General features: G+C 29.0%; 1 protein-coding gene and 1 non-coding gene across 3 annotated transcripts in view; one reads left to right on the top strand and one right to left on the bottom strand.

Annotated features, from left to right (window-relative positions):
* Nucleotides 1–25901, top strand: part of for (cGMP-dependent protein kinase for) — a 133940-nt gene that overhangs the window by 16073 nt on the left and 91966 nt on the right. Inside the window, exon 1 of one of the 2 annotated variants that reach the window (XM_089224914.1) lies at nt 20976–21579. The exons of the other annotated variant lie outside the window; for it this stretch is intronic. Coding sequence (XP_089081040.1) covers nt 21369–21579 — 211 coding nt within the window. The 5' untranslated portion in view covers nt 20976–21368. Of the gene's footprint in view, nt 1–20975; nt 21580–25901 lie in introns of those variants that run through there. 2 annotated transcript variants of the gene reach the window in all.
* Nucleotides 9674–9745, bottom strand: TRNAC-GCA (transfer RNA cysteine (anticodon GCA)). Its single transcript has one exon. It is a non-coding gene; the product is annotated as a tRNA-Cys (tRNA).

The following is a 25901-nucleotide window of genomic DNA, read 5'->3' on the forward strand; positions in this document are numbered from 1 at the left end:
TACATATTTTATTTATATATATATATATCATATTATAAATTTGTTTTTATAATATTTGCATAATAAAAACTATAAAGTGTAAATAATACGTATACCGCTTTTAAATATAAAATACTGCAATTTCAATATTGCATAAGCTCAAAAAAGTTTATATTTGATTCGAAGTTTATGAATATCGCGAATCTTGAGTGTAAAACAAATAAAGTTTAGAAATAATTTGAAATAAAACATAGTAAGTACGTAATGTAATAAGCAAATAATATTTTCATGTAATATAGTGGAATATAAATTATGTATAATCGATAAGCAATAGCAAAAAGTAATATATCTATTCTAAATATGGTGAGTCGAAGTGTATTAATAAGTTTAGATGTTTTAAAAAGAACATTAAAATAGAGACATTTTATAATATAAGTATAGGTATATTGCGGTACGTCGGTACCTATAAGGTACTAAATATACGAATAACTTATAAATATACAATATAAATGCGTAAGTTATACATAATATATATTCTGATATTTATATGATATAGTTTTATGCCACCGGATTTGATTGATATAACAGTTTTACCCTAAAACATTTAGTAGAACAATTTTCACGGAAAACTGAATTGGTAAAAAGTACCTTCTACCTACCGACCTATAATATATATTTTTTTAGCCTTTTCAAATTCAATTTCAAGCGGCGTACATTTAAGTGTATAATATTCTTTTGGGCGAAACGAATACGATCGCGACGGTCCCAAAGGTCCCGTAAATGGCGATGTATAGCGGTGCCGTCGTGATCCTGACACCGACATTAGTTACCACCGCCTTTAATGCTCCTCGGGCTTATTTTCCTCCTGCCTGCCATCGTATACCTCACGCCCTGCAGGGATAGCCATAAACTCGGTAACCTAGCCTCGCGTGGCTGTACTCTTATGCAAATCCGAATTCGTCCCACAACCCCCCCCCCCCCCCCCCGGCCAGGGGTGGGCCATCTAAAATCGTATTACTGCATTAGGGTTCTTTACGGTAAAATTATGTACATCCTATCCTTGTAGTAATGCATATATACGATTGGGTCATTTAAGGGAATATTATTTTTTGTTTTCGATTTATTTATATTATCTAATCGCATCTACCAATATGTGAAACACAATATGTACCTATTTCGTTATTCAAAAACTCAACTCACGAACTTCATATATTATGAGCAATATTTAACCGGGTATATGTCAATTGCGCCAGAAATCACAGGTAAGGAAAAAAAATTATGGGATTCAAAAAGGTTATACGTCAACTGCGCCGGACGATATTTAGGTCAAAAAAAGATTATACATTAATTGCGCCGGCAATACTGAAGTTGAAAAATAAGCTAATTACACACTAGGCGATCATCGTTTATTTATATGTATTTTAATTTTATGAAATTTTTATATTTTTTAAATTACACTTTATTTTATATGTTTGATAATTATATTATAATCTAATAATAGTATAATAATATGATATTTTATAATATCTTCCTGGCACAATATATATATATTATGTATACCAAATTAATTTTTGATAAATTTATTGGCGCAAAAGACGTATACCTTTTTCGTTTGGGATAAATCCACCGGCGCAAAAGATGTATAAATTTCAGGTAGTCTAGAAAAATCGGCGCAATTGACAAACACCGATTTAACCATAGATACCTATTACCTACTATAAACATGTAGTTTATGCGATGAATGCCAATCACAAATAACATTTCGTATTGGCCAATGTTTAATACCAACACACATTTTATTATAATTATATTTTAATTAATTATTTATGGAATTTGTTGGATATCAATAATACTTCATATAGACACATAATTAGATTAATTAGGAACTGAATATTTTAAATAAATATCGAAATTTTGGGAAAGATTAATTTGTAATAATTGTATTACTACAGATATATCGCATTTAACAAATTATTTTTAATAAAAAGGAATCAAACTCTCTCAAATAAACTTTTAAGCAACTTAAAATATTAACATTTATGTATGTTAGGAAATTACTCCTTTATGGATATATAATGGCGTAGAAGCAAGAGGCTTATCAAAAACTTTTCTTTGGTAAATAGATACACAAAAATAAATACCAATAAAAAACTATTACTGAAGTACAATTATCTCACGTGCGTCATCATAAATATTTGACATTATTGTTTTGATACAAAGTATATTTTGAATTCGAAATAGTATAATAAACATAACACATACATAAGCAATTTACTAAATCACATACTTGTAAGGTAGAATTATTAAAAAAGTGAAACTTGTTTTGTCTAAATTTAACCTTATTTTACAAATAATAAATAAATATAAACACAATTAAAAAATAAGTATCCTGCTGACAGTGATGCACTTTCGTCTTTCAAATATCAATAATACTCAGACATAAAATATTTGTCGACATTAATTCCAAACCAATTAAAAAATAAATTGAAATGTTCTAAAAACAAATCAAACTACCTTTGTTCAAAGTTCAGAACAATGTTTTTACTTTATTTAAGATGAAACGTTGAACATTTTTTTTTTAGAATTGGCCCCAAACAAAATTTACTCCACGTAATTGTACCAAAAACATAATATTCAATTGGTTCAATCTTCAATGTTGACATTTTTTTTTCAAAATAATGCATAAAACAATGTACAGAATGCGATTTGTTCGCACGGAAACCGTCCTCAAAGAAATACAATATTATATTCTAACCGAGACTCGCTATATAACGTTAGACTAATATATCTACTTTACTCGTATAAGTATTTATCAATATATAGACCTTAACAGTTTAACACAGTTGTATTAAAGGTACACCAATAGACCTGAATTGCTCTTCCAGTACACCTATATAAGATATAACATTATTATTAATAATTAACGTAGTAAGTATATCGTAATTATAATATGGTGGCTGTATATAGTAATTAAAGTTCAAACAGAGAACAATATATATATATATATATATATATTATATATATTCTGTTATACTTTAGTTGTATTACAGAGGCGGTTTGAGTATACTATTTTTGGTGCACTGCACCCACCACCAATGTTAGGGGGGTGGGTAGTCTTGGTTGAGCATGTGCTGACCGCAATGTTTAATTTTAATGTTTAACAAATGAAAAAAGTGATAAAGTACCTAATCAATGACAAATGATAAATGATAATCGTGGCTGAAACTGTTGAAAGCGTCGAGTTAAGAATATAAACTATAAATATAAATATAAAAATAAATATAAATATAAACTATAATTATAAACTATAAACTTATTAAAAAATATTTATTTGTAATTTCTATTATGATGGTGGTGGGGTGGGGGGGGGGGGTATCTATATATTGTCTTGCACCACTAAGTATAATACATTCAAACCGCCTCTGAGTTGTAATATATAACAAGTACCTATGATCGGTATTTGGGCAACGATGCAATTACAATATTATAAGAACAGTCATGCATTGACCAGAGTATATAGCGTATTAAAATAGTGCTAAATAGAATTTGAGTGCGCAATTACGTATGCTGTGTATTACAATAATATTTATACGGTGTAAACGGTGGTGGTGAGTGTGTCACCGAGGGTGGTCTCCGCCGCATCTACGTCGTCGGTATATAATGTTATAGGTACCTACCGCACTACGCAAATTCACGCACGGACGCCGACGACGTACAAAGTTTACGTATATTATTGTATACGTTTCCTGAGCGCGCGCTCGCGTATGTGTATACGGTGATATATTATATGTGGGCCAACACGTGCCCACTCGTTGACGCGTACGCGCCGGCACTTCCGCAGACCTCCGCCGACGTTTTTCAGGGGTCGCACAGTCGTCGGGCCGGGCCACCGTCACGTTAAGGGTTGTTACGCGCGTGCATTACTTTTTATTATTATCATTATTATTATTATTATTATTATTACTATATTGTGCGCAGACCACCTCTGCGCGCCGCGATTTCGTATTGTTTGTTTACTATTATTATTATTATTATTCGAGATACGATCGAACGGCGGCGGTGATGATGATATAATATTATAGCGCCGAACCGTGCGCGCCACAATGCCAGCTAAACGACACGCGATTCCTATTATTATTATTATTATCATGCAAACTTTTGTTAGACAAAATAAATAATAAAGGTACACCCGTTATTACGAACACACTGCCCCATTAACGCACTGCACTGTACGGCGGATCACAACATCACACAAGACCGTTGGAATTTCGCGTAAATTACGGGTTTCGAATATACTTATGTCTTCTTTAAATATATTATATAGGTTATTGTTCTGTTGCACTGTTGTGGTCATGCAACTTCTGAACAACTTGACGGATTTCAATAAAAGCTAAAAACTATTCAATGAAAATATAAAATTGAATAACAATTATATAGTTGTATATAACCACTGTTGTAAATATATGTATATCAGACGCAAAGTATATGTTTGAAGTAGGTTTTTAATGTTTATGTGATTACTTAAAAAAATCTTCGGCTGATGTTGACAAAAAACGAATATTTCAAATTAAAACTAAACGAAAACGATAGATAAATAACCATAAATAAAGAGCCTATACAGATATTGTTAGTCGGGTTATTTATAAAATAATGCATATACAAATCCGCATTTTTTAACTAATTGACAGCAAATTTGGCACTTATATATTGGTTGGAATCCCAGACCAGTCGAACAAGTATGAAAATAAAAGCCACGGTAACAGAAATTATAAATTTAAGACTATAGGACGCGGAGTGTGTTGCTGAAGCTGTAGAATGAAAAAACACTCGACCGTTACTTATAAAATGATGATGCGTAGAGGTATTACATTTATCTAAATACGTCAAGTAACCGATTACTATTCTTCTAATTCATATTATAACATTGTTGAATGTTAATTATCTAATGGCATCATTGCAATATCAAATCCTAGGCCTATATAGATTTAAGACATAGCTAAGGGGTCAGGGGGAAATTACCCTTACGTTGCCTTTATCATATAGCTAATATATATAGGTATTAATGTCTAACGAAATTTTAAATTGTAGTGAAAATTTAAAAATACGCTTAGTTGCACCCACCTGATTAAATTTATATCTACGCTCTTGTCATAGATGGTTGTTAAAAATTAAAATCCTTACCATCAAACTATATAAATATGGATCATGACATTTTTCTTCAACTCAAATAAATCTAAAAATAAAACTCATTTTGTTACTTTGTGTTACAATCATTTCAATTTAATAATTCCAAAATGTTGCATGTGTTCACTTAGACATTTTTGGTTCAAAAGCTCCAATCTGTAACAATAGTTGTATTTGTAAAAAACATAGTAAGAGTTACAATAGTTCAATAAATAATAGATAGGTATTATTGTATAGTTTTAATTCAATTGTTTTCAAATATCATTTCTGCAATAACAAATAATATATCACTTAAAACTATAGAAAATACCTAATCGGTTATACCCATATGCCATATTATTGCCATTGGTTAAAGACATTTAATTTAATTTATCGTTAATTTTGTGTGTAACTCTTGTTAAAATGATACAATAGGTTAAAAGTGATATAAAATATACGCAGGTACAACCATACAAGAATTTTAAATATGTACTCATAATTGTTTGATATCACTGAAAAACATAGATTCAAAGAATTTGTTGATCGTTTTATCAAACATTGGCATGTATACTATATACATGCCACTATTTTGATAAGAAATTGTTTATACACTCCTATCATTTCCTTTTATGAATAGTATTATGTCAGCCACGATATATCTTTATAGTCTAGGTACTTATAAATTATTTTCAGGAAATATTTAGGATTCGCTCGACTAAATTATTACATATTGATATCATTAGTTTTATCAGAGATAATATATATATAATTTAATTTATAATCACCTCGATTAAAGACGATGCTCTATTCTAATAATATTATGAACTTGTATTACTCATAAATTATTAAAATTTCTTAACCCTAATCAGATTATTAGTCATAGAGTTTAAGGTTTATAGATATAGAAAAAAATATATTTAACCATATCAAATGTTGCGTGGCTGCGTTGGTTCCTAAACATCAAGTTCATAAATTTTAAAAGATAAGTACTTAACAATGTTTTTGTTGTCTAAAGATCTTTTCGTACAGAATGTATTAAGTAATAAAGTAATCACTAAATTAAGAAAGAATCAAACAAATTTTTATATATTTTTAGACGTAAACTTATAAATATTATATTTACTCGCTATAAACTATTAAAAACTTGTTTAAATCATATGTATAAATGATAAAAATGACATTTGAATATTTGAATGTTTAGTTGAATGGGACATTATTTTATCAAATATGTAGGCACTTTAAATTAGATGATTGATATAGTTATTGGTTGGTAGTCAATAGATATTATTCGATCAGAATCTAAACCTATATAAGAGTTATATTGAAATATCAGTAACCTGATATATTACAATCCTAAATTAATAGACGATTTTCGTTTAATAAAATAATACAATCATGAAATAAGAATTGAAAGTATATTATAATAATTTAATATTAAACGGTCAGTGTGGAAATTACAAACCGTGTTTTCCGGCAGAAAATTATGAAAAGTCTAATTGAAATTTGAAATTAATAATTGTCTCTAAAAAACCCTTAAAAATTACCTATATAATAATTATATGCAGTTACGTATACGTTTAATAAAAATCGACATCGAGAAAAAGTTTTTTCCTCATCGTAAATCTCCATTTTGACAAATATTCTGGAAAGAACATTAATAGAAATATACATTTTTTTCTTTCCACCTTGCGCATAATACAATAATATACAATACCATAACTATATCACGTTGCCCATGAATAAATTAAATTGAGATATTAGATGAGGATATTCCACCTGCGGTGGATTGTAATGAGTAATTTTTAAAATTAATTGATATGTGATTATAATTTTAATATAATTAAATATTAACCCTTTAAATCTCATAGATACAATTCATTTTAAATCCAACGATTGGGACAACTGTGGCGTTAATAGAAGCCTGTAGTAACCTGACCTAACACAATTAATTTATAAAAAATACTACAACAATGATACAATAATAAATAACAGTGATTTCACTGATTTCACTTATGGAAATTATTTAAACCTTACTTCGCTATCATATTAAATATATTAAATTACAATCAGTTGAAAAAAAATCAGAAATTTACTCATTTTTAACATATAATTTATATCAGATAAACTGTTACTTAAACATATTAGTATTGCACTACTGAATAAGAATAATATTTATGCTTACTACGTGCTACAAGATGTAAATTCATGAAAACAGCAATAATAACGCTTGTACGCCGTACACAATAGTTACAAGGTCATCTATATAATGTACTATCTAAATTATAATTATTCAAGATTCGTTATTTTAATGACTGTATAATACCATTATATGTTTCAATTATTTTGACGGTATTTAATTAAATTTAATATGATGTGTGAGGATTGAGGACATAATGTACAGACAAATGTTCGCCTATACTAAAAATCTTTTATTACATATTATATTATATTAACACACATTTATTTAATTATGTAACTGTAAAAACTTAAATATTACATGTCAAAATAACTGGAAACACTTTTTAACTCATTATTTAAAAAAAAAATATATATTTTCATAATTATTTGAATAAACTGTATATAATCCATCGATTTAAGATGATTTTAACTTTAGATTTTCTTGTTATTGGTATGATAACAACGTGTACATGAGTCACTTCCAGCGCCACCTAAAAAACCACTGTCCTATTTCGAAAATATTTGCACTAATTGTATTTTATTATGCATACGTCATCTATGAGACGTCATAAACAAATTATCAGCTCTTTTTCCCCGTATAAACAGATCAAAATCCTGGCTACGCCACTGTCGCCGCTGCTGTAAATATATAATATTATAAAAAAATGGTAAAACTATTGTAAAATATATTATCATCGTTGATTTTAGTGTACAATGATAAAAACGCAGTAAAATCAACGGTAATATTATATTTCAGCGTCAATTACATTTGAAATTAATAATTTGATAATTGTTGGCTAAATGTTACTACAACTCATACACATTTATTCTGTATCGACATGGTTTTCCAAACCAACTGTAGCAGTGTCGGGTATAGTTGTTAAGAGTATAATACAACACTTAAAATTTCCATTTTTAAACAATCATTATTTATTTATTTATTTATTTTTTAATTATAGCAAAAACAATCATTATAATATGCATTTATGCGTAGGTACCTACTATTGCGTAGACGCGTAAAGTTGTAAACAGCAATAGTTTAATAAATACGACCGTTGTTTCACAAACGACTTAAGTACCAAAATATAGGATATAATTATTCGTTCAATATTAGCTAGGTTAGGTCTATTTGGCCTAATCTATCTGGTGTTCTCACCGTTCACCTATCACCTCTAATGCCTATGGAAGTCTGTCTTTACATGATTAACGAGTAAATGAATATGGACCATAATAGTAGATTATGGATTTCAAATTTCGATTGCTGGTCCCACATTTGTAAATCCAAAGGCCAAAGCTACTATTATGGTCCATATTCGTTTACTCGTTAATCATGTAAATACAGACTTCCATAGGCATTAGAGGTGATAGGTGAACGGTGAGAACACCAGATAGGAAATAGACCTAACCTAGCTAATATTGAGCGAATAATTATATGATATAATTTATATATTATTGATATATTTGGGTACTTAAGTCGTTTGTGAAACAACAAAGCTACACTTAGTACAAAATGTTCAGTGGTATGAAGTTCAACTGCAAAACAAACGTAATGCGTATCATAAAGTAAAAAGCCAATGATGCGTTTAGTCGATAGTCGACGGTTGGAACATTCAATGTGTATACTGTGTACTGTATACTGTGATCAATAAAAAATATCTCCAAGCCACGGAGATCGCAAAACACACGACAGCGTTTAGCGACCGATCCGTCAACAATGTTCTCGTTTGCAATTAAGCAACTGTTCAACATTCTTAGTTTTGATTGTCTTGCATATTTTATTATTATCATGCAACAATTTTACTTATTTTGTTGTAATTAAGAAATATTAATCGTAGCAGGGATTTAAAAAATCTTCCGAACACGGGGTGACGGCAATATTGTTAACAACTCACCACTTAATTTTTGATTTCGCATTTTCACGTTTAAACCTAAGTAAACAAATTACAAAATGTAGCATGCGAATAAGTGGTAAAAAATGGTAATCTCCATTGTAAAAATAAATGCCGGAAAAAAGTTTCAATTTAAACTAATTTTGAAATATGTGAAAAAAACATTTTCATAAAATTAAGTTGAAACTACATAAATGGGGAAATTAATTTTCACTATAATTAGTAGCGCTATCTAGCATCAATCTGAATGTAATGATAATATTGTCTACTAGAATGCGCATCATTATACGTATTCGGGTTTGTACTTCGTAGCAATATAATATTTTTATGTATGCCATTTTATATAAATTCTATTTTATTAATTTTAATACAGGCATTTGTTTTAAAATTGTCTGCGGTCCACTGCTTAAATTATCAATGAAAATATTTAAAATATAATTTATGAAAAAAATTGCAAAAATTTAAGGGGGCACCCGGGTTTGAACCGGGGACCTCTCGATCTGCAGTCGAATGCTCTACCACTGAGCTATACCCCCGCGTTGTCCAAGTCTAACTATGTGAACTAGTTAAGTATGTGTGAGAACATTGTAAAATATTTCTTTAGTCATTTAATTTAACAATAAAGTAAAAATTAATGCAAATTTGTGATTGTTTAGATGAAAATATTATCGTAATGACCTGAAGAATTGTCCACAAAAATAAAAATAATAAAAGTACAACTTACAATAATATAATATATGATGAGTTAATTAATTGTAATTTAAAAATAGCCCAGCTTGGCATAACCTTACTGTGTTAATTTATTACTTTTTATATTAAAGTATACGACTATACAAATATACAATTAATTCACGACATAATAATATTATGAAGATGTTAATAAATTGTTAACTTCAATCAAGTTTTGCGTTGTGCTGAATTGACTTTTTTGATTTGCTACATAACAATCATTGTTTACTAATTTAGTTTTGAATAATGACTATAATTAGTAATTATCATACTGTATGAATATAATATATTTCAATATATGACATTTGTTTATTTCTTATTTGCATGTTTGTAGTTGTTTATTAATAGCGTCTGAATTCAGATTTTATACTACCTAATCAAGCCATTTTAACCAGGTTTTTTATTAATAATTAATAATTTTTTCTCCTGTGATACTTACTTGCTGGCTGCCATAGGCGGATAGGCCACTTTTGGCCTACCGGGGAATTTTAAAAAAGGGGTCCTCACATGAAGAAAAAAAGTCATTCGATTTGCTCGCCAGTACATTATTATATGAATTTTGTTAAGTACCATATCAAAACAAAGCATAATAAACACATAAACCAACAATATCTAGTTGTTTAATTGGTTATGTACACATCGATTCCAATAAATATTTTTAGGTAAGTTATATGAAATAGAAAAAATCTCTCCAACGAATAAGAGTACTATGCCAAGAAAATGTTTGGAGAAAAAAATCTCAGGCGACCGCGCTGAGTTCGTCTTGTCTATACTGTCTCTACCGTTTAAGATAAAATCGCAAAATGGGAATTTAATTAGGCCATAACTTCGATTATTATAATAATTATTTTTATTTTTGTTTTTTAATTATTGATTATTTCAATAAGTATAATAGTGAAAAGATATATTAGTAGAAAATGCTTAAGGGATGTTTTCCAGCAGTAACACTCGACTGTACTAAATACATTTCTTTAAAATGATTGAAAAAAAATGATGTCTGGTAAAGTAATTAATTTTCACATTCTCTCTACATACTACAAATATAGAAATATTATTATGCTTTTTGAGCTATTACATAGCTATACATTTGCCTACTTTTGATTATCTTAAGTTTTTTTTTATTGTGAATGTAGGTAAAACAAATGCAATACAAGGTTATTTTCCTTAAAAGGTGTTTATACCAATCAAAAAATTTAATATGTATACAAACATAATATAATGCATAATTTTTTTATAAACATTTAAAAATAGAATTTTGACGAAATTCGTAAAATTGTTAAATTATTTTGTTGTTACAAATTGTTATGTTCAATTTTTAAAGTCAAGGCTTCCAAATTTAATACGAGGTACCTACTACTTACCTCAAAAATCGTGTATACTGATGGAATAAAAATTATAAATAACACATTAATTTGACTAATAAAATACTACCTATATTGTTTGTTATTCAAATAATTACCAATATATAGTTAATGTCCGTATCCGTAGCTTATAGGCTCTAAAACTAAAATACGAAATACCTGGTATGGATTTATTTTGCTTTATTAAAACATATTACTCTTAGACATCAGTTATGTTTTACTATGGAAAAACAATTACATTTATAACTATAGAAATAGAAAATACTATAATATTCCATTACATTTTGAAGAGTTATGAAACGACAAACAAAGAAAAATGCCTATCAATGAACATCACATGTTTTCTTATTGTACCTAAATTAATTTGTTAACTAAATATTTAATATGCGTAACTTATTTATATCAATCCCCTAGCTATGAAGTGATGGATATAAAAATCAGTTAGTGTTTATTGTAATGAAAGTATAACTACTCGCTTTATCATTAATATTTACCAACCATACTCAAGCGATAAAAGTATTTTATTACAAGTGGTTGCTGGGTATATTTCTTTTTGTTTTATTTATAGTTAGATTGTAAAAAATGATTATATGAGTAGGCAGTATAGGCACTATTATTCTCACGTAATTCGTTATTACTTTATTATTTTATTTTATAAAAATAGACTTTTGCTAACCTTACGTAGTCCTAAAAAAAGAATTTTGTTTATTTTGAATTTTAATATTTCAATTTTATACTTGCATCTGAGATGTGACGTAAATTAGATTAGATATTACATTTATATTTATTTCAATCATTAAAATATATTTATCATGGCAATCAGTCGGACATATTTTTTGGCTTCTAGTCAAGTGGTAACGTATTAGATAGACATGCATGTACGTGAGTGTTTTATCTTTGTAAATTTCAATTTAATCAATGAAGATGAAATGTATATAAATGATTTTTTGAAATTCATTATAATGCTGATAAAAAAGAATGATATCTCGAAATATTGAAATCTAAAATCCTGATCAAGCTGCAGTGTCTGCGAAAACGAAATCAATAAAAAGCGGGGATGTCGTTCTGCAGCTGTAAAGTAGGTTTCAAGTGGGTGACTGTATAGTAATGGATGGAATTAAATTTGAATCCTGCAATGATATTATATCATTGTATACGAAAAACGATTCTGAGCGGAGACGGTTTATCTGTCTAGGATATATTATAGATTATTAAAAATTTTCAAATCTTAGATATAAAAAGAAAATTTTTTATGAATTTCTAGCTTAAAATAATTTGCGAATTTTTGTGATTTTTACGTATCTTGTCAAAATTCAAACTTTGAATGCTTGTAAAAATGTTGTGACTATGAATTTATTTTATTTTTCAACTGCTATTGTTATAATGTGTTAGAAGCTTTGTATTAAATTTTCAAGCTTTTCTACCCAACAAATAAATTTTTATCGATATTTATAGCAAAAAACTAAAAAAGTTGAAAAATTAAAATGTCAGTAAACAGCTCAAAACAAATTTAAATATTTTGAAAATTTTATCGAATATAGAAAATGCTTATATAAACATTCAGTGAAAATGTCAAGTATCTACGGTCATTTGTTTCAGAGTTACACCAAAATAAGAAAATAACTAAAAGTGAAAATCCAATGTTTTAATAATTTAAATTTCAAATCCTCATAAAAATTTAATTTGAATTTTCGGTGGACTTTTAATTTATGATAAAGTATCTTGTATTACATTTTCAAATATTAGATTTAAAAAGAAATTTTTTTAAGAATTTCTAGCTTAAAATATTTTGTGATTTTTACGTATTTTGTCAAAATTCAAACTTTGAATGCTTGTAAAAAGAAATTGTGACTATAAAGTTTTTTATTTTTCAACTGCTATTGTAACAATATGTTAAGAGCCTTGTATTAAATTTTCAAGCTTTTCTGCCTTACAAATAAATTTTTATCGATATTAATTTTAAAAAAACCAATAATGATCGAAAATTTCAAATACCTATGTATTGTTCAACTTAAGTCGACATTTTTTGAAAATTGCATGGTGGATAGAATATACTTATATAAATAACATTCGGTGAAAATTTCATGTGCCTAAGGTAATTTGTTTTAAAGTTACATCAAAAACCAAAATCGATTTTGTCGAAAACTGATTGTGCGTAAAATTTCTCGTTTTTCCCATAATTTTTAATTTGTTTATCCAGGTTGTTTCAAAAAATATTGAACATTTGTTACTTTTGATCCCCCCCCCCCCCAAAAAAAAAAAAAAAATAAAAAAAAATACCAACTAGATTCACTTTCTAATCGAACGAGGTACTTACTAACTGAAGTCGAAAATCGAAGCACTTTTACTGACCCAAAATGTGATGACAGACACAAAAAAAAACACGCATCATGGTAAAATATCAATACATTCCTCGCTCCGCTCAGAATCTAAAACGTTAAGGTCGTTTTTAGATTAGAATGATTATGTTTATAATAGGGAGTAAAAAAATAATAAATTCATAAGAATAATGTTTATTTTGTTAGAGAAAATCTGAGAATGAAATTAAAAATTTAATTTTTCAAGTATACAAAATGTGCAATTATCATTATATTTATATATTAGTAACACCTGTTATAAGTTTATAACAACATGTTATAGTACCAGGTTGAAACTTACAGTTAGTTCACGTTATTTTTCTATATTACAATAATAATGAAATTAATAGGTAAATAGAAAAAAAAACCGTATCATGATTACGGTTAAACCAATGAACAGCACCTAAAATCAACACTATATTTTAATCAAACAGTTTAATTAGGTCAAACACGTTGTTGGAAGGTAATAATAATAAAAAAAAATTAAACCTAAGCTATGAAACAATGTAACTCTAGTTTATATGATTTAAATTTTCTAATAGTCATTAGTTAGAATATTTAATGTTGTATGATGAATGAATAATGGTGAATAAGATTGTATCATTCAACAAGTTACATAATATTATACAATAAAATAAACAATAATATGGCAAATACTGAATACTTATGCAACAGATAGTCATCGACTCCAACACAAATTTTTTTCTTAAATTATTCGAATAGTATTGGAACCTGTGTGAATTTTACCTAATATAAGAAAGATAATTTAATGATTTATCAATTGATGTATTTGTTATTATTTAATGTTAATATATAGATCTTAGAACTTAGAAGATTATAATATGATGTGTATTAAGATTTAAGAATATATCTGAATAATTGTAAAAGGAAAATATAATTTCCATATTATGCAACACATGTGACGTTTAATTAACGGTCAATCACATTATCACCGAATTTCAAAAATTCCAACACTTCTGAAACCAATTCCATATCTCTGAATAAATCTACCCAACTCTAGAACCGAATCAACAAGATCAGTTCCGTACCCAGGATTTGTTTTCGAGTGAGGAGGGGGGGAGGTGGGCTCAAACATTCATATTTAATTCTATAGGAAAATAGGAAATAATTTTAAAACATATATACACATACTATTTAGTATTTAATGTATTATCCATTTAATTTATTTATGGAAATTGTCACGATTTTAAATCTATGCTCATCCGAAAATATTATTACTATGATATGAACCCATTACGTACTACTAAAAAAAATAGGGGGGAGATCTTAAGCCCAAAATCCCACCCCTAGATACTGCTCTGCACGAGATACTCGGAATATATTTTAATTTATTTTCTTAAAAAATCTGAATTGTATCTATAACTTAATTTTAAAAAGATTTAAAAAAACCACATAAATCACATAAATGTACTTATTCTAAATTCTAATGTTCAAGTGGTTGACGTATTATTAGATAATTAAAAAAAATTAAATCATAGTTTAGTGGGTATTCATACTTTAGAATATAATACATGAAAATAATAAACTAATACACTATTCTTGTAATGGCCTCAGTATCCCACAATACTGGCACTACTGAATACTAATGTAGTAATTTATAGTGTAAGTACTTGTCAGTATTGCCAATGTTGGTCATAGGAGGCACTTGAAAAATATTGGGAAGTCATATCTAACACACAGCTGGTGTTCTTATCCACTGTTAAATAATATATTAGCATGGTAAATATTGGGTTAGGCTCTGGGCATAGGTCATTATCAGGGATCGAGACTTCTAGCACTAAAAAACCTTAAAATATGCTTTAAAAAATGGTAAAATATGCACTATTATATGCCCAATAAAAAAATTAAATATGCTCTTAAAAACATTAAAAAAAAATTATTTTCATTAATAATTCTAATAATATTTATTTTTAATCTAATTCTAAAAAATAATTCGCGTCCGCACTGAAGTCATTATGTAACCGTGGCTTTATACGTTTTAACATTTTACTTTTGTAAAGTAGGAATTTAGCCGCTTACTAAGTATAAACCACAAAATTACTTCATTTTTTCAAATTAACAAATTATATGCAAAAAATAGCACGATACTTATAAAAATAGCAGAAAAAATGTAAAAACCCTAAAATATGCAAAAATATGCACTAAAAACTTTTAAAACTGCATTTGTTTTAGTATGAAACGGATTTGTAGCTTACTCTGCTATATTTTAACATATTATAAATAAATATGCAAATGCTAGAAGTCTCGAGCCCTGGTCATTATATTTCCCAAATAACCGCAAGCAAGATGACAAATTTAGCCAATTTTCTTGTACCCAATATGTTTTTTTTTAAATTTTCAATCAGTTAAATAGAATTTCTTCTGCGTGTTTCACTATGATTAGGTGTGATGGTGTATAGTGCAAGTGCATATTGAAAAATGAAAATAAAATTATCATAAAAAAACAAAGAGAAGATGGCGCAAAATGGATAGTTTCTTTGAAAAAAAAGCTATACTTGGTTAGTTTCAATATATTGTTTCATTTAATTAGTGTAGTACCTTGTACCTAAATGGTTAAAAATTAAATTATGATTGTCAGATTGTAATCATTTCAGTTATCATTATCATATATTTTAGGTAATATAAAGATGATTAATGTGATAAATTTTTAAATTGTTTAACTGTTACCTAGGTATAAGAATACCATGAGTCGTGGGACATGAAACGTATTGCATAAACTTTTAAAATTACTGGTAAAATAAATAATAATGCTATACAAAATAACTTTTACAGTTACAATTCTTGGCTTTTGCTAGCATAGTATCACGTAGTAGTGAAGTCCATAATCCATGACAAAAATAATGAACAATAAAGAATCTAAGTTCAAAAACGTTTGTCATATATCACAAAATTTAACAGAAATATGGGGAAATATATTCCTACTCAAGAACGATTGCCCAACACTCAGATTTTTAGTATCAGGAGTCAGCTTTTTGAGTTTATCCTATTTGTTTAAGTTTCAAACTGGTATAACATAAAAATAATAGTTAAAAAGTAGATAGCTATATGATGCTTAAAATAAATATAATTTAAAGATGAAATAAAAGTATCTAATTCATAATGTCTTATACTTTAATCTTTAATGTATTAAAATTAATTACCTATAGCTTTAATAGGCACAAAACATCAATAAACTTATATAATATAATTAATACAGGGATTATCTAAACTATTGATTAATGATTTCATTCACTCAGAATGATAAAATAATAATTGAAGTAAGCCGAATATAAGTAATCTTAGCACATAATGGGCATGTTTTAAAGTTGGGTATGTTAATGAAAACAATTAACTACTCCTAATCAATGTACATCAAATTGACCCAAAATATATACAACACAATATGAGTATTTATTTACTCTAAAGGCTTAAAGTTGATATGGAAAATAATATTAACTCAACTCAGTTAAAAATAAGTTATTAGTTTTTTTAATTACCACCTGTAAAGCCACAAATCGTAATTTGTAAATTTGAATAAATTGTTACACCTAAACATTTTGTCAAAAAAACATATTTTTATTCCTTTTTATTGCACACGTTGTATGTTAGCTATAAACGTTTAGGCAATTAATTAATTTATTTGTGTTTAAAATCATTGTCTATAGCGTGGTTAAACAAAATTTGATAAACTGGCTGAATAACCAGGCTTCGCCAGTGTGTAGATTCTTGAATTATAACTCTTTTTTTAACAGTTTATTAAAGGTAGAGGTTGACTAATGACTATTATAGATTATTAGCATAATAATCTATACACTAATCAGATCCGGGCCGTGGGGGGGAGGGCTAGGGGGCATACCCTACGGGGGTATGATTTATAAGGGGCGCTAAAATTTTTTTATGATATTTTAAACTTTAAGAAGGTGAATATTTTTAATTTTACCCTGGGCGCCAAATCTTAACGGCATGGATCTGATAATAATAATATTATTATATATTTGATCACTTTGTTTTATTGAAAATAGTTATTTCTGGGGACCTACTCTTCTAAAAAGTTAAAATATAAGCTAAAAGTTTAAAGATTATGGTGATATAAAAACTCGGTAACATTTGAATTGTTATCTATATTTTATTCATGAATTCATGATCCCAACATTTGTGTTATTGTATTTTGAAGATAAAACATATACATTTAAATGTTAGTTTGAATTTTTACCTGGTTGAAATCTCTCATCAATCATCACTGATTATGTATGTACCTAAATGTATACAATTAACACATTGTAGCTTGGAAACGAACAAGCGTCATATAGAGTAAAATTTTTGGGTAGTAAACAACTTGAATAATATTTTTTTATTAAATTGTATGTCATAATATAATGAATTTTGGTAGCATTCAGTAGATAAAATAATAAAATTGGCGGGGTAGCAATTGATATCCTTCGCTACATTGAAATGGTGCATTAACGCCTATGAAAACAAATGTACATATATACCTATCTACATATATTATTTATACATTATCTAAATACTGAAATACATTAACACATTGACATTATTAAATCATTAAATTACCAGTTTTCCAATAAGTTAAGTATTTCCGATATAATACGATTAATTTATTTATAACCAGTCTATCAGTCACTTGCGAAGTCATGTATAGGAGTATATTATACACTTTGAAATTACTGGATATTCTTACTTATATTTTGTGAACCATTTATCAACAATCGACGGGAAGCGGACAGTGACCAACATAAATAATTGTACCAGGTCAACCATCTTAAGTCATATACAATCAACCAGTGTCCAACGTTGACCAAGTACCTACACCGGCTATAGGAAATAGGACCATACGTCAAAACGTAAACCTAAAATGAATATAGTTTATATTTAGGTATGTATATTATAAGTTTTTTCCATACACAGGTTTAAATATTCGATTACAAAACCTTCCATTTTTTGAGAGCTCTAAATATGTTACACCAAATACATATTATTATCTACAAACATTACAAACTTTGCGATATTACGAATTTACAATTCATATTCGAATATTTGTGTTGGTTATTTAATTGTGTTACTATAGTTGGTAGTTTCCAATGTTTCCATAATACATTCAAATAAGGAAAAGACTGACACTAGAAAACAGAAACTCTATAAGTAACCCGTGGTACCGATTTTTCAATAAACTGATATCTAATCAGATTTTGAAAAAAAAAAACGAGACATCAGCATAATATTATAAAATATACAAGTATTTACTATTTTTATTTTTTATTATTATTGTAATTATCTTAAAAAGATTTATTTCAAAATTTGAAATTTTCCGTATATTTATATGTTTAGTCAATAAATTGTAAATTTTTTTTGAAGGGAACACAGTTATATTTATTATTATCGATACCTATGGGTGCATGTAAACTCCACCGATTGCGACCTTTTTAGACCTTTTTTCATGTAAATTCCAACGGTACGTCGATTTTACCCGAAAAAAAAATGTAAACTCCACCGGTACATTTTTTTACCTGAAAAAAAAAAATGTAAACTTCACCGGTATGTTTTTTCATAGCAGCATCAAGTCAATTTTCCAATTTTTTTTTTCAATAAAGTAATAAATATATTTTAATAATAAATTCCAAATTAAAATAACAAATTGTATAAAAATAAATATAAATGGTATTTTTAAGGTCATTTTTTGTGGACATTTGTGGGTAATTTTTGGAGCATATTCGACATTTGTATGGTTTTGAGTACATTTAAATCCGGGACCTAATTATAATATAACTATTGTAATTAAATACAGTAATTAAAAAAAAAATCATATAAAAATCAAATAGAAATAATAGAAAAATATATAATTGTTAACATTACGTAAGTAATACGTACCTACATAATTTATGTACAGATTTATTATTTATATATATTATATTCAGATACTTATATCCATTTTTACACAATATTAAAATAAATAATATAATAATAATTGAATATCTAATAGAGCTTTTGTAAAGAGATGTATATTTGGATTTTTATATGGAATTTATATTTTTTTTCAGGTAAAAAAATTGTATCGGTGGAGTTTACAATCGCTCATAGCTTAGCATATATCAGATTAATCGGGGATCGGGGTACGGGTATCGGATATTGGTAAAATGTGGTTTCAGGTACCTTTATAATTATAATATATCTATCAGTACATTTTGATCATTTCGTGCTTGGTAATTAAAAATACAAAACATAGTAAATAAAAATCACATACAATATTACATATATTACAAGCTAGTCAAGCTATATAGTTTAAATACATCCGAACATGAATGCAACTGTAATGAATAGTGATTATTTATATTAACAACTAATAATCCTGACTAGGTGGTGAGTTACATTATTTTACCTAGTCTGCTCGACTGTTTTTTAACTACTTCGGCGCCACTGATCCAGACATATATACAGTCCTTTATAACATTCAAATCGCACATGAAACTGCCGATATTTTTTGATCTTGCATTCTGAAACCTAACCTAAACTAACCACCAACCACATAGTTATATTGTTAATTCAACTATCATAAAGTTACCTTAATTAAATATAGGGGCGAACCGGCCCATAAAAATACGTGTTCAGCGCCACTAAATATAATGACGAGTTAGTACAATCGACAATTGCATAAATAATAGTTACGTATGTCGAACATTGACTTGACATGGTCACACGTGTTTCCAATTATCTTTCATATTATGGTTATTTGATATTAGTTACTAGAAATGTAAATAAAATTGTAATATTATTTTAATATACACAGTGTATAATACACTCGTGTTTTTGACTTTCATATCAACACGAACTGGGTGGAGACAATAATATTATTTACACACGATTACACGAAGAAAGCATCGACATGTTTTCAAGTGTACCGAATGTACCGATACTCGATAATCTTGCGAAGACGATGGTTGAACCCCAACCTATCGCCGACGTGTACGTTTTTGAGCGGTAGGTATAGCCAGACATGAGATACTCAGTAATATTTTAGAACATTTTTCGATTCGAATATAAAAATTAAAAATAAATTAAAAATACAGTAAAAACTAAAAAGGCACGACCGATTGAACGAATCACGTCTCGCGCGTATAATCGAACAATAAATTATTGTTATAATAGTCTGTGGTAACTGGTAGTAGTGTTGGTGCGCGCGCGCTCTCTGTCGGAACAGTCGTTCCGAGTGCAATCAAAGTCTCGCAGACGCGGACGAGTCGATGGCCGCCGAACCGCACCGCCGTCTGCTGCGGCGCCACACACGACTGCGGTGTGCGGACTGCGTAGTGCGTAGTGCACGGCTCGACAGTCGGACCGGTACCGCATGTAGTGGTCGTTGTTCTCGCCGCGTGTTCAACTGTTGCCTTAATTGCTGTTTATACCTTGTCACACGTGTTATTACGTCCGATAATATACGCGTGCATACTGCATAATAAATATTCAAATTTTGAACAATAACATAAATGTTTATATGAAATTCAAACGCCACCATCTTTATCAATAGTCTCCGACAGCAATCGAAAAGTCCGGGGAGTAGGAGGGTTTTCGTTCTAATAAGTACCGTCTCGCCACCGCGGTGATCGTACCTCAGCCGTAGGTCATTCGGTCGTCATTTTTCCGATATCACGGTCACGTCCGCGAGGCATGCTCGCCCGCGAACAACAGTGGCTGCCTTTATGAGACTGTGTTTCGGCCAGTGGTGTATCCCGTGGCCCGGCCGGAATAGAACGACCACGATTACCGGCGTGCCGACGACCGACGTGTTGCCTTTGCCGGAAGACTGCGATTACGACAACGTCAGCGTTTCGTCGGCAGTTGACGTGTTGTCCGCCACCGAAGAACCAATGACGCGAGCGCTGCAACCGTCCGAAGCGTCGTCGTCCGCAGGTAAACGCGACGATGATCATGTTCGATAATAATATTGATTAAATGATATCAATGATATTGGATCATAGGCGGATAGGGCTACCGGACATTTCCCGGTGGGCCCCACTTCGTATTTCAGTAATGGGGCCCTTTAATATCATATATTATTAAATCTTTTTTCATGTGGAGGCCCCTTTTTAAAATTTTCCGGTAGACCAAAAATGACCTATCCGCCCATGTATTGGATCTCTTTACTATATATTTTGATACAAATTATGTTATGCATAAGTATTATTTATTTGTGCTAATACCGTCGCCGTAGCCTTAAACATCGTAGTAAAGAAGCAACTATAGGTACATCGGTGATAATAACTAATAATACAATAAAAGGGCGTTCGCCGGCGCCGGCCGTCCGACCGAATCCGTTGCACAAGGTAACTGTCGGATAACAATCGCACAGGTTTGCGCGCGCGATTGTGTTTGTGTGTGTATTGGAACATCGTCATCGGATGTTTTTTTTCTTCATACAATAACATTGATTATAAATATCATAATATAATATATATGCTATTTATAAGTCTTAAGTGTGTCTCGTGTGTGTATGTTTTACATGCTATCAGTTGTGTCGCGGCGATAACAAAACGCACATATTTCGCGCACCGCGTGACGGACTCGGTTGCTAGCGCGCACGTATGTGTTTTGCAGCGCAGTGATCGTGTTTGTGAGCCGCCGAGCCAGTGCTATAATAATATTAATAATAATAATAATAATAATACAAATATAAAAACATGATATTTTCGTTCTTGACGGCGCAGCGGCGGTGGCACTATGGCACTCCCTTCCTCCGCGCTCGCTAGCAACAGTACCCCCCTCACCCACCCCGTACTCAACGTCACCACCAGCCGTGAAAAAAACACCTAAGTATAATCTCGCCGTACACTCTTTGCGTACAACTCTCGTAGACCGTGGTAGTCTTGTAGGTACCCACATATTAATATTATCGCGGTAGTGGTTGTTATTGTTATACCATTTTCTGAATATGGAAATGATGGGTATACGGACAAAGTGTAATTTATGACCGGTGTAGTAGCTGGTGGACGGCGGTGCGCATTAATTGGCGGATTTCCTGAATAATAACGTCCGTGTCATGAGCTGATTATTGGCTATTAAAATCGTATTATTGTAAATCTTATTTGTATCCATACATAAAAAAAAATAGTACATATTGTGCACGACCGCTACTACTTTATTTTGAATTATTGATAAGACGTATTTGGCAAAGTATTTGATAGGTACAATATAAATAATTAAATACGTTCGGTTATTGTACTGTATTCACAAAATCAAAAAGTCGACAAATAATTTAAATATGAACATATTATAAACACCTTAGTTTGCAGAATGGGGCTCCTTTACACCGTAGATAGGCACCGTATTATTTTATTTACAAAATTAAAAGTGCTAAGGTTAAACTATGACCAGCCCACCTCCGCGACCATCATCAAATTCTGTGTATACCACTGAACTTTAAAGCGTATCCTGATATATTTTATATACGTATATCGAATTATATTTTGGATTATCTTATTAATTAAATTGGTAGTCGGAAAAAAGTATACCGTTGCTGTCGAGGTTGCTGTATAAATAAAACAATATTTCCACTATACTTGTTATAACTTTATAAGTAATATTACAAGACATATTTTATATTTTATATATTTTTTATATTAGGTATTATATTATTTTCAATGAATTTAACATGTAATTATGTTTATAAATACTTATAATATGATAAAAGACTGAATTTAAATCTACTATTATATAACATGTAAATGCATTTTTTGTAAGTTTCAATTAAACCTAAGGAAAATATCTGAAAATATCTTTATAACTATGTAGATAATATTATTTTTTTATGTTCTTTCGTGAATATGTGAGAATAATTTTAATTCTAGAAAGGTACTTATTTAATTTAGTTGTTTGTTAATTATTTCAATAAAATATGAAATATTTTTTATTACCTATGACGTATGTGCCTATATAAATGTCTATATGATAAAAGACTGAATTTAAATTAAATATTAATTTGGAGCCTTTTTACCGCGAGACTATCTTACGGGGGACTTTTTTCCTAATATCTCAATAATAATTATAATATATACCTAAATTGATTAAACATTTAGTATGTTAATAAAACAACAAAATTATCAATGTACCTATTATGATAAAAATAGACATTAGCCATTAAGTATTATGAATTAATTAGGTGTATCGCATGCATTTTTAAATGATATATAATGAATGTTTAAACACTTGTAAAAAAAAAAAATAATACGTTCTGTATTATCAGAGATTTTTTGCCCTTGAGTTTGGTACTTAAACGGGAAATCTAATTATCTATCTAACAATTTATACAATTTTAAAGTTTTGTTCAAAGTGTTCATACTTCATAGATACTTGATAAATTATCAGGTTTTCTTTACTCGGTCACTATCAGCCAATTAAAAACACCTAGATCGGAATATCGGATCTAAGATGAAAATAAAACCGTATGGAAAACAATTCTAACATGTGTTGTCTTGTCTTACAAGTGCTTGCCGTGGTACGCGTGCAGTTCGCGCACTAGATCACGTTTAGCTCCGTTAGAAAATTAAAGTGAATTGATCTATACAATTTAAAGGTTTGAACATTATTTGCGTTTTTAAGTTGGGTTTATATGATAGTTAAGTATTTAAGTGTGTTATGAGCATTTTTAATAAATTTACCTTATATTATGTACGCAAAACACGCTAAAATATTGATCGTACATCATAGAAAATTTTCGTCCGTCAGTTTAAATAGTGTATTGTTAGTTTTGATATTAGAGTAAATCATGAAATTTTAAGGTAAGAATGTAAGATTATTATCTGGGGCCTAACATAGGTTACAATTTCAAAAAGGATATATAATAAGGAAATAGTACTATCAATAAAAGCTTAGATGTGGCCCTAGGTATTAATCTCATCATTTTAGTAGATCATGACGTGTCCTTAAGTTACATTTCATCATCTGAGTATTTGTCAGTATTCAGTAACTATTCGAAATTGTATTGTCAAAATAATGATCATTTAAATACACCTATTATATTCAGAGTTTTTATTGCTCCTGTTTATTTTTTCGTTATTAAATAAATGTTTAAATCTGTGGTATCAGAAATTGCCAAATGGGACTTCAAAAAATAAATAAAAAACGATAACTAGTTTAACTATACCTACATACCGAGTATCTATTGTATTCAAAACTGCTTAAAAATTTACGGTAGTTTGTATACCTAACGTAAATTAAATAAACAAATGATACAAAGAAACTTTATCTTGTCGGTATGATTAATAATTATGAACAATAATTATGTTAATTTTTTCAATAGCCACAAATTATTTATTTGTTAAAATTAAGATTTACAATCGGTTTTGTTAGCTCGAAGTTGAAGGGACAAGGCAAAAAGTTGGAGTTATCCAAGTTAATACAATGATAGGAAATCCTAGGGACGGGGAAAAATTTGGACTATTTAGAGTTAAAAAGTTCGAGTCAACCAAGTTCGACTGTCCCATTAACACAATAAATATTATATTTTGTATTATTTTAATGCTATACTCTTTAGACCTTTTTATTTTTGGTATGTACTATTCATATTTTATATTCTAAGTAAAAAATTTATAATTTTTACCGGCACCCTGTTCGATTTTTAATTATTAAATTTATTACATAATTCTATCATTTTTTTATTATACATGCCACATGGGATTTTGTTCCTAACTATATAAATGTGTAAACGTAAAATATATCACTTTTCAACAAACGGTTAATTTAACAATCTTTTTAATTTCCTAATTGAATCCTAACCAATCTAATGGATATACTCTCCCACGTCTGTCGATTTTAATAGGTATAATATTATAATTTTAAACGTCGGCGTTGCATTTTGCCAACGTAACTTTTATTGAAATGCTAAAACGTGTATAATACTGTATATTAATACTATTTCTATAAATATATTCAGTAATTTTAATTCATCGTTTTTGGATGATTATCAACGAAGGAAGAGACGTTTTTGTTTGTTGAACCACGTAATCACGTTTTAAAATTAGTTTTACCTAACTTCTGTAGCTGTTACCTAAACCGGTGTTTATCTCATGAACTAAACTGGTTTTTGCTGGATAACCGTTTATTATTGCTTTCTTTCACGTGTTTATGTATTTTAATCTTTTCTTATTATCCCTTCAAATCTCACATAAATGTTTAAGATACATTATTTTCCGATTAAAATTTTGTTTTTTAGTTTCAAATTACAAGTATGCTAGAGG

This window comes from Diuraphis noxia, unplaced genomic scaffold (genome assembly GCF_037042655.1).
Source record: "Diuraphis noxia isolate RWA-SAM2 unplaced genomic scaffold, SU_Dnox_SAM2 contig0003, whole genome shotgun sequence".
In the NCBI taxonomy this organism is placed as follows: domain Eukaryota; kingdom Metazoa; phylum Arthropoda; class Insecta; order Hemiptera; family Aphididae; genus Diuraphis; species Diuraphis noxia.